Genomic DNA, 10589 nt, shown 5'->3' on the forward strand with positions numbered 1-10589 from the left:
TGGAAGCAAATGTATTCAAAATTCGCTAAGTTTTAAAATTCAAAAGAGATGATCTTATCTAAGAAGAATAATGTTTAAGATAGTCAAGTTGAAGTTTTTTCTTTTAGAACTGCCTATTTTGAGATTGGAGCAAGTACATTGGCACTTTTAGTTTTCTTGACTTATATATAATTTTAATTAATAGGATACTAACTATGAGTGTAAGGATTTCAAAATTTATAATTAAACCCGAAAGAAAGAAAATCAGAAAGGTCTTGAAGTAAATGGTCTGCTTGTGGAGATGTGCTCATTTTGAAAGTATACACTTCCAGGTCTGATGTCTAATATGGGCCAAGGAAGTAAGCTTTCAGCTCTTCAAAAACAAGACTGCCTCTGCGGCCATCAGGGGGTGTGGGAGCGAGGAGGGCGGAGCCAGAGGAAAACAGCTTCTTAGGATCGCAGTGTCAGCATTCAGCCAGGATGCTCTCATCATGAAGCTGCTCAGATGCGGGGCACAGAGAAGATGCTAAACTGGAAGCCACGTGATGGGATTCCATGTAGATGCCGCTCTGAGTGTGCTGTCCTCGAGGGCAGGGCCAGTGCTTTCAACATCTTGTATTCACAACGCCTGGTACAGAGCCTTGCCCACTAGCTAAATGAACAATTGAATACTCTGACAGCTCTGCATACCAGACACACACATGAGCTAGTTGTGGGAAAACTCAGAGTTTTTCTTTTCACCTGGTATGCCATATCCTGGTTTTGTGTTTTTGATGCCTGCTCCTTTGGGATTCCTTTCAGAAAATCAAATATCAAAATCTTAAAAGAATCAATACCTAGGTCATGAGGACTGACTTCTATTCTGGGCTGTAGGTAAAAATTGCTTCATCTCTCACAGGTTTAGAATAAAGGTGATCGTATCTATGACAACTTATGTAGTTAAGATGAAAAAAAATTAGAATTAGAGAATGTCAGAAGTAGAAGGCACCTTAAAAATCCTTTTTCTCAATTTGCTTACGGTATAGAAAGGGAAACAGATAGATACAAGGGTTGCTTAGAATCGAGGCCTTCACAGCTGTGCCATCCAGTCCGGTAGCCACTAGCCACATGTGGCCATTCAAATTACATTTTAAAACATTTAAATTAAAAATCCACTTCCTAAGTGGCACTCACCATATTTTAAGTTCTCAGTAGCCATGGTGGCTGGTGGCTGGTGGCTATCATACTGGGCAGGGCCAACTGTAAAACATTTGCCTCCTTGGAGAAAGTTCTATTGGACCATTTTGGACTAGACTTTTTCATCACAACTCTTTCCTCTCCACCGTGAAAACCTTAATGAATGGGTTCCTGATGATCGGCCCCAGCACTGTGTCATATTATTTCAAGAAAGAATTTAAAATTGGAAACAATGAATGAAATAATTTTGTTTTTTACTATGCCTTTTTGGTTCCCTTGGGAGGGAAGTGTACTCAGGAGCCTCGTGGAGTGTGTGTGGTTCAGATAGCAACAGTCTAAAGTGAGCAATCACAGGGCTGTGTTCCCAAGATGGAGCGGAGTCGAGCATTAGGCCTTCGCCTGCCTCTTGTGAAATACCAAGGTTAGTTTCAGGTCTGTGTCATGTGATAGTAACTTCCTACTGCTGGCGTTCTTAGCAGCTTTGCTTAATTTAGCGTCCTCTATGAGTAGCTAAATGTATACTTAATTCAGTTTTTAATAATCTAATATTAATGGCTTTTTTTGGGTTGTTAATGCCTTGTAAACCTTCATCAGACTTAACCCCAGATGATTTTTCTTTGTTGACTGGTTCTGATAGAGCACAGTACTAATTGAATTATTCCAAGAGTAACAGTGAAATAAGTAGAGACTGAGTCTTGGTTTTTACTCCTGGGTTATTATTTATCCAAGTAATTAACATTTGTGGAATCCTCTAAAGTCACAGGCTTTGTAGACATACTTGATTGTTTAATGTCAGCTGAGGGCTGTAAACTAAGGGCATTGAGGGAAATAAAATCCTGAAGTACAGTCTTAGATCAGAAAGTCAGCTTTTTAAAGCTTTTAATCAAATGTCACCTTCTTTATGCAGCCTACCCTGACCAACCTACAACCCTTCTGGGATCCATGATTTCCTTTTTCCTACACTATTTTTTAATAGCAGTCATCACCTTCTGTCTCATTTATTATTCTTACTGTTTATTGTGTGTCTCTCTCTACTAAAATCTAAGCCCCTTAGGGCATTTTTTTCTGGAGGGGGCATATGTCTATTGCATATACCACACATCTAGAATAGTGCTTTTTCACAGAATAGATGCTCAAAGTAGTTACTGAATGAATGAATGAATGAATAGGTGACCGTGATAACCAAGAGTGATGTTTTCATGTAATGACTCCATTAAAACTATTGTTCTTAAATTATGAGCATTCAATCCAGTGATCACTCCCTCTCCCAGGACACCACGCCACAGGTACCATTTTTTCTTCCTACCTTGCTGGCTAGCTCCTTCTCAATCCCTCCCTAACTGTCTCTACTTCTTCTGCCCAGTCTCTTAAACATGGAGTGGCCAGTGCTCAGTCTTCACTCATTGTCTTGGTGGTCTCATCCTGTGTCCTCACATTAAATGTTAATCATGTAGTGTGAACACCTACATTTACATATCTAGCCCTGACTTCTTTCTTAAACTCTAGGCTGTATTAGTTCAAAAACAAATGACCCCCACATTTCAGTGGCTTACACTGCCAAATATTATTTCCTGCTCATGGATTTGCAGTTCAGCCTCATCTCAGCTTCAGGCTACAGGTTGGGTTCAGATGTCCCCCTTTTCCCATAGATTGAACTTCTCTGCCTTTCTTCTCATTCTAGGGCCCCAGGCTGAATGTACCACCTCTGTCTGGTCTGGGTTATTCTCTTGTAGCAGAGAGCAGGAACAAAAGGGCAGGTGAAGATTTTTGATGTCTTTAAAGATGGCGTTTATCCCATCTGCTCTCATACTCTTGACCAAAGACCAAGATCTGCACCCAAGACCAAAGTCAAAACAGGGAAGTACACACCACTGACTGAAAGGGAGGGAATGATGCTGAACAATACAGTCTAGCAGACTGTCTCTTAGGCATTTCAGGCTCCACATGTCCAACACTGAGTTCCTGATCTTTCCCTCCAAATCTGCTCCATTCTGCATCATTATGGTTATTGGTAACTTCAGTTGCTTAGACCCAAATCCTTGGGATCATGCTGGACTCTTCTCTTTCATATTTTATATCCAGTGTTTGAGAAAGTCCTGTCAACTCAGCCATCAAAATATGTTTAGAATCCAAACATGTCGCAGAGCCCAGTGCTGCTGCTTGGTACACGTCACCGTCTCTGCTCAGCTCCCTGAAACAGCCTTCCAGTCCCTCTCACTGCTTCTGCCTTGCCCTCTCAGTGCATTTGCAGCACAACAGCCCTGCTTGAAACTGTATAATGTTTCCCCTTTTCTCTTAGAATAAAAGTCAGATCAGTTTCCTTGCCCTTCCAGCAACTAGGGACCATCCTCATTCCTTAGCTCAGGGCCCCCTTCCTCCGTTCTCCCCTTCCTCCGTTTTCAAAGTCAGCAATGGCGAGTTGAGTCCTTCTGACACGGCATCACTCTGACATCATTTTCTACCTCCCTCTTCCTTTTAAGGACCTTTGTGAGTATATTGGGCCCACTCAACAATTCAGAATAATTTCCCTATTTTAGTGTCAGCTGATTAGCAGCCTTGATTCCATCTATACCCTTAATTCCCCTTTACCATATAACATATTCACAGGCTCAGGGGATTAGGACATAGACATCTCTGTGTGTGGGGGTGGGGTGGGTGGAGGGTTGTTACTTCTGCCTCCCACACCCCTCAGGGGACTACCTCTTCTACCTGTTCCTGTTCTCTTTTCCCTGGGGAACCTGCAGACCGTGCCCTCCTGTGGGATTTTACACGTGTCTTCTTCTTAGTTAGGTCTCTTCTGACTTGAAAATTGCAGCTTGTACCTAACACTTTCTTTCCCCTTTCTAGCTTTATTTTCCTTTAAGGCACTTACAACAGACATACTATATGTTGTATTTATGTACCTGTTTTCATTTAGTGTCTGTTTTCCCCACTAAAGTTAAGCTCCATGAAGAGAGATCTTTGTCTGTTTTGTTTACGACTGTATCTCAGCTTCTGAAACGGTAGCTGGTACAAGGCAAGCGCTCAGTGAGTATCTGTTGAGCGAATGAAGGAAGAGTTTTCATCTTTCATCAGTTGGAAGGATGGTTCATTACAATCAACTAAGGAAATCAATTAATCATTAACTGACAAGCATTCCTTGAGAATTATGTGACTAAGAAGATGTAAAGCAAATGGTCTGTGAAGCCTAGGAAGGTTCTGAGCCACAGGAACCTGTGGAAACTGAACAGGTGTCAGGTTACAAGTCAGTTTTTGAGGTAGGAAAACGCGTCCCTCTCCCATAAGTCCCTCTCTGGCAAGGTTTCCTCGGCCATTGTGTCGGGAGGGCCTTTCTTTACTAAAAACCCATGATTTCATTCTGGGAAGCGATGTGTCCAACCCAGATACAAGATACGTTCTCCAGCCTCCCTTGTAGCTTTGGGCGGCTGATGAGATTTATGCGGAAGTCCTGGTGGGGCTCCTGGGGAATCCTCAGAGGGGCCTACTCAGTTGGAAGTTGCCCTTTTGTCTGTCTCCTGTTTGTCCTTCTTCCTCCCTGGAGTAAGAATGGAATGTCAGGAGCTCCAGAAGCCATCATGGGCCATGGTGTGGCTGGAAGGAAGGAAGCCAAGTGTTAAGGATGGTAGATCAGAAAAATAGAAGGAGGCTGGGTTCCTGAGGACCGTGGAGCTGGGATCTCAGTCCTGGGTCACCCACATCAGAACTTGCTATAATGTGAGTTAAATAAGCCGTTGTGTGTTATTTCCCTTTTGCAGCCTCTCCCCCAGATCCGTCCCCCACTGTCTGGTCCATGATCTGTGCCCTGAGAGGCTCCCTTGCCCTCTGGCTTCCGGTTGGGGTTGGCCAGGCGAGGCACTGGGCAGGAGGTCAGTGTGGGAGAAGAGTAGGATGGTTCTTTCTGTTCCCTCCCTGCTTGCGTCATCTTGGTTCTGGCAGAGGTGGTTCCTCTGTGGCCGCAACTCCTGTTCAGTGGCCTCCTCTGTGGCCACTCTTGCTGACCAGCTCCAGTGATACCATCTCTCCAACTGTCCCTTCACCCTGGGGGGGTAATGGCTTCCCTCTGTTGCTAACCCCAGGGGGCTCCACCTCCCCTTGCAGGTTTCCTTAACCCTGTCCACACCTCTGTGATAGTGCCTCCCTTAAAGTGTGTTCCAGTTAAACCCTTTTGAATGTACCATCTGTTTCACGCTGGGATCCCGCCTGACGGAGTTTGATATTTATTTCCCTGCTATATGCAGCTAAATTTAATCCTGACGGATACAGCTGACATGTTGTTTGAGAAATATCTACAAAGTTGTCCCTCTGTACCCACATCTATGGATTCAGCCAACCACAGATCAAAAATATTCAGGAAAAAAATCCAGGAAAATTTCCCCAAAGCAAAACTTGAATTTGCCTGGACAGTTGACCCTTGAACAACGTAGGGGTAAAGGACTTGACACCCTTCCACAGTCAAAGGTCCCTGCCTAACTTTACTGTGGATCAGGCAGTGCTGTGGTACATATTTAGGGGGAAAATCTGTGTATAAGTGGATCCAGGCAGTTCAAACTCATATTGGTCAAGGGTCAGCTGTGCATTGTGTTTGGTATCATAAGTAAGCTGGAGATGGTTTAAAGCACACAGGAGGATGTGCATAGGTTATAGGCAAATATTATGTCATTTTATATAAGGGACTTGGGCATCTGTAGATTTCGGTATCTGTGGGGGTCCTGGAACCAGCCTCCTGCAGATACTGAGGGAGGACCCTATTTAGATCCTAGATTCAGTCTGTTTAACAAAATGATCCTACTGTTAGTATGATCTATTCTTTGATTTTTCTTTGTAAAATAAACGATTTTGTTTGACTTTCTGTTCTAATCCTCTTGTCTTAGTTCACCCACTAAATTTTTTCTCCGAAAGCTCGACCTTAACTACCACTCGAGGCCCACAGTTGCCCTGACTTCTTGCTGGCAGCCTCCTTCTGCTTGATCTCCTCTGACTAGTCAGTCAGGATGGCTTCTTGAGCATCTCTTGAGCATCTCCCTGTGTTAGCAAGACAGATGGGCCCTGCTGTCTTGAAGCAGCAAAGTCAGATGCTGGACAGATGCTTCCTTGTCTGACCCATCCACATGGGAGAGGAATGACCCCTCCAGGAACACAGAACAGGGGATACAACCCAGTCTGAGGGACGTCCACAGGGGAGGTGGGGAGATGGCATTTAAGCAAAGACATGAGGAAAGGCTGAGTGAAAATACTAGCTAGGCAAGGGTGCAGACTGGATCAGGGCAGGCGTTCCTGGTGGGGCACACAGATGTGTAAAGGCCTTGATGGGACAAGTGAGGGGGTGTGCTCCTAGAATTGGAAGCAGCCTGTTGGAGCTGGAGAGGCCAAAACAAGGTAAGGTGGGGCTGGAGTGGAGGCTGAAGGGCAGAGTTTGTAGGATCAGTGGAGCTTCGGTAAGGACTTGAGACTTTAGCCAAAGGGTCATGGGAAGCCGTTTATGGTGGTCGTGAGAATGCGCCTCCCGGACTTGCAGCAACAGGGAGGGAAATCCTCCAGGGGTCCAGCTGCCCTGTGTTGAAACCCGTCACTGTGTCTGCTCCGCTGCCGAGCTTGTGCAGGTTGCTCCCAGACGTCATAGGCTGGAAGGCTATCTGTAGCTGGGGGCTGCCCGCAGATGCCAGGCTTTCCGGAAGACGGCACAGCGGTCCCGGCGCTTCTGCCCTGCGTCCTCCCCTCCGTCCGCCCCTGGGGTCGGAGGGCGTGGTGCTCTCCCAGCCTCCCCGCCCTCCGCCTCTGTCTTCCCTCACCGGCATCTCCCCTAGATCGCCCTCACCTGTGCAGTCCTGTCTCGGAGTCTCGGAGTCCTGTCTGGGCCGCACGCTTTGAGAGGGTTGTTTACTACCTGGCCGGCCGGGTTAGAGGGCTCACCAGGTGAGAGAGCTAGAAAGCGGTGTCCAGTGCGGGTGGCTGATGTAGCTGGGCGTTTAGCTAAGGTCCTGACTAACACCACCCTGAAGGATTCCGAGCAGGAAAAACCAGGGTAAGTGAGGCCTTTTTTTCCTAGTCCGGAAGTCTTTTATGTTTTTACACCTGTCATGCCATGAATTCACAGGGACCCGTCCCAGCGGCCCAGGCCCCTTTCCCCTGGTCCCCACAGCACTGCTCTGCCGGGAGCAGGCTGGCGCTTCAGTTCAGACCAAGTGCCACTCTCTTTGGCTTCCTCCTTTGTCTGGTCATTTTCCTTCACACGTGTCAGGAAACTCTCTTGGCTCTTGTGCTGAATATGCTCAACACGTATGTTAATTCTCTGGGCGAGAATCTTGCCCTTAACTGTTTGTTGGCGGCAATGCCAGCAGCACGCCGGGCACTCTGTAGACCCCCTGGGTTTTGTCTTGGGAATGCAGATGGGGTGTTCCTGTTTGAACAGTGCTGGTTCCCTGATGTCTGCAGTATCACCTTGCTTGTAAGTTCGCACGTCTGCGGTGGAAGGAACAACTTCATGTTTTCTGAAAGGCCCGGCGAACATACAGCCATGCCTCTGCTCTTCCCGTTGCGTTAGTCATTTTGGTGAATTACTGGAAGGTGGTGATTCCAGCTGAAAGGCAAGTTTAGGTATTTAAGAAAAGATTTCTGGTTGCCATGATGGGTGGTGGACATGTGTGATGCTTAGGAGATAAGGGGTGCTGGTCACGTGTGGTGAGAGTAGAAGAGGAGAGATGGAGAGAGTTAGGATGTGAAGTCAGGGCATGGTGAGTAGGTTTGGTGGGAAGAGGGATAATGACCAGGTTTCTAGTTTTTTTTCTTTCTCCGTTGACAAGGATTTATTATGTGAAGGGGACTCCAGGCCAGCCTAGAGCGCACAGCCGAGGGCTTCAGTCCCTGTCTCACCAATATCCTTGTTATCCTTGAAAACTGGCTGGTGAACGCCAACTCCTGCCCTCCTTGTCTATGCCTCACGTGGCCCGGGCAGGGGCTTGAGAACCCCCACCCAGGCATGTGAGGACATTTCATCCTCCTGGTCTACAATCTTGTGCTATTTTCATCAATTTTCCTCCCCCATTCTTCATGGCGGGTTTTATTTCTATTTTTCAACCCTCCACTGGATTCTCTTACACCTAACCCCCCACCCCATCCTCATTCACAGGTGCCAACTTCACCTTTATTTCATGTTGAAATTAAAGTCAGCAAATGTAAAAAAATCTTTCAACTTCTTGCCACCAAATTACCAAACTTCACAGTATCTGTAACTACTCCTTTTTTCATGAAACAATTGTCCTTTTTTCCCTCTAATGTTCAGATTTTTTACCTAAAACAGAAAGCATGACCCCCTTCTCAAACTGGCTAACTCAAATGCTTTGGGATAGACAGCACTGGACAGCCACCTGGAACAGCCTCAGTCTGTCCCCAGAGCTGAAATCAAATGCTTTCTCCTCAGCGCAAGCTACCCTTTGGAGCTGGCAGTGGTCACCACCTCCCATGGTGCCCACGCCACAACCACTGCTTCCTCTCCCAATGGTGATACGAATTCTTAATTGCATTATTTTCGTTCGATTGAAATGACAGTATATAAAATTTCCTTTGAAATTTTCTCAGTTGTGTCCAGTTACGTAGCACAGCTTAGTAACCTGTCTAAAACTGTCTTTATCAGTAATCTAACCAGCAAAGATCATTTCCATGTGTACGTGGTTGGACATTTTTATCTCATTGGGCTAACCCAGGACCATTTCTGTGATGCACATTGTGTTCCCTCTGGTTTAACGGAAAAGGTCCTAGACTTCTTCAAAACCTTGATCAAGTCTTCCACAGTTGTACAAATTGGAATACATTAGGAATTTCAAACTTTAAATGATCATTTGGTTCCTTTTCTATTTTTATTTTGGTTAATGCAGTGGGATTTGAACAAATGAACTTTGATCTTTGTTTTAAAGATTATTAAAAAAATGTTATGTGTATATACATACAGCTTCAAAACCACTCCAGAGTATCATCTCCATGTAGTACATATAAAAGTGCAGGTTGATATTCCTTGAGTGTTTTATACTGTTAAGTTCAAAATCTTAAATGTTCTTCCTTGGAATTTATATTTACCTTCGGTTCCCAGTCTTCCCCTCTCCCTTTGAAGCCTAATTCAGTGAACTGTCTAGATTTTCTGTCCGTAGCACTTCACCGTCTTGCAATCTCCCTTCCACCCTTAACCACTCAGGGGAAATTGCTCTAATCGGGGAAGCCAATGCACCTTTATTGCTAAATACAATAAATGCTTTTATTCCTCAGCTTAACCTCTGGGCAGCACTTAGGGAAGCTGCCCACTCCCTTTTTTTCTGAAATACTTTATTCCCCTGGTTTCCATGACAATGCACTTTCCTGACTTTCTGTCCTCCTCTCTGGATGCTCTGCGGTCATTCTCTACTCATCTCTTAAGTCTCCTGCTCCTCTCTCAAGTCTCCTGCTCCTCTCTCGTAGAGAAGAGACAACTCTTCTACAACTGACAACTCTCTACAAAGACATCCTCACCCACCAATCTTCCTTTCTTTATTTCTCTAATTTTCTCAAACAGAGGCGACAGGTAGTTGACAGATTACTGATGGTGGTTTGAGGCCACCTCCTAAGAAAGTTCTGCAAGGATAGTCCGTCTTCACTCTTTAGGACATGGGGGTGCTTTACCCCTTATTTATACTCCATCTTGGGACTTTGGCTGAAATTGAGGCAACAGGCAAAAAAACTTACTTAAGGTCTTGTTAGACATATGTATACTTCTTCTCGTCTTCTTACTCAAAGTCATGCTTTTTATTCCAAACTGTTCTTTGCTCTAAACTTTAATGCATCTCCCTACTCAGTCTGACAAGCTAGACAGCTTGCTGAAACAAAGTTTTCATGAATGTCTTAGTTTTTACATTATTCTTGATGGACTTGAGAATGTGCCCTTGACCAAGTGAATTACTAAGCAAGGAATGAGTATTAAATATTTCCAAGAGTCAGGGTGGGTTCAAGAACAAATCAGGGTAGACTGATCTTGTCAAACTTATGAAAAGGTTGCTAGACAGGTAGTTCAGGACAGTGTTTACAGACATTGTGAATATCTGCTTCAATGAGATTTGACAATTCTCATGAAATTCTTGTGAATGTGATAAAATCACTGTCTTAGATGCAAGGACAATTGTGACCGAATGTTAGTGTGCAAAATGTTGATTAGTATCCGATGTCTAAGTGGAGAAAGTTTCTGGTCTTGTTCTCTGTGTGCGCAGGCGCGTTTCCTCCTTAGTTTCCTTAGCAAGGAAGGCAGTCTAGTCGGTGGTGAGTGTGGGTGGTGGAGCCAGACAGTTCTGGGTTTAGATGAGGTCTGTACTGAGTATAGAGTACATAGCAGGACTCCTGGCACTTAGTAAGCCCTCAGGAAATGTTAGCTACACTATTCCTCTCCCATCATTATATGTATTTTGTAAAGACGTAGC

The 10589-nt window shown here is 45.0% G+C and overlaps 1 protein-coding gene across 1 annotated transcript; it reads right to left on the reverse strand.

Moving 5' to 3' along the window:
- Positions 1 to 7243: 7243 nt before the first annotated feature.
- Positions 7244 to 7663, reverse strand: LOC107034383 (large ribosomal subunit protein eL21-like). The gene has a single exon (XM_072965938.1). The coding sequence runs from the start codon at positions 7661 to 7663 to the stop codon at positions 7244 to 7246; it is 420 nt and encodes a 139-aa protein (XP_072822039.1).
- Between the last annotated feature and the right edge of the window lie 2926 nt (positions 7664 to 10589).

The sequence above is a fragment of the Vicugna pacos genome, chromosome 8, assembly GCF_048564905.1.
Source record: "Vicugna pacos chromosome 8, VicPac4, whole genome shotgun sequence".
Taxonomy (NCBI): Eukaryota; Metazoa; Chordata; class Mammalia; order Artiodactyla; family Camelidae; genus Vicugna; species Vicugna pacos.

Coding starts and splice junctions, on each gene's coding strand:
- LOC107034383 (XM_072965938.1), bottom strand. CDS start 7,663: ATGTTCGCCGGGCCTTTCAGAAAACATGAAGTTGTTCCTTCCACCGCA.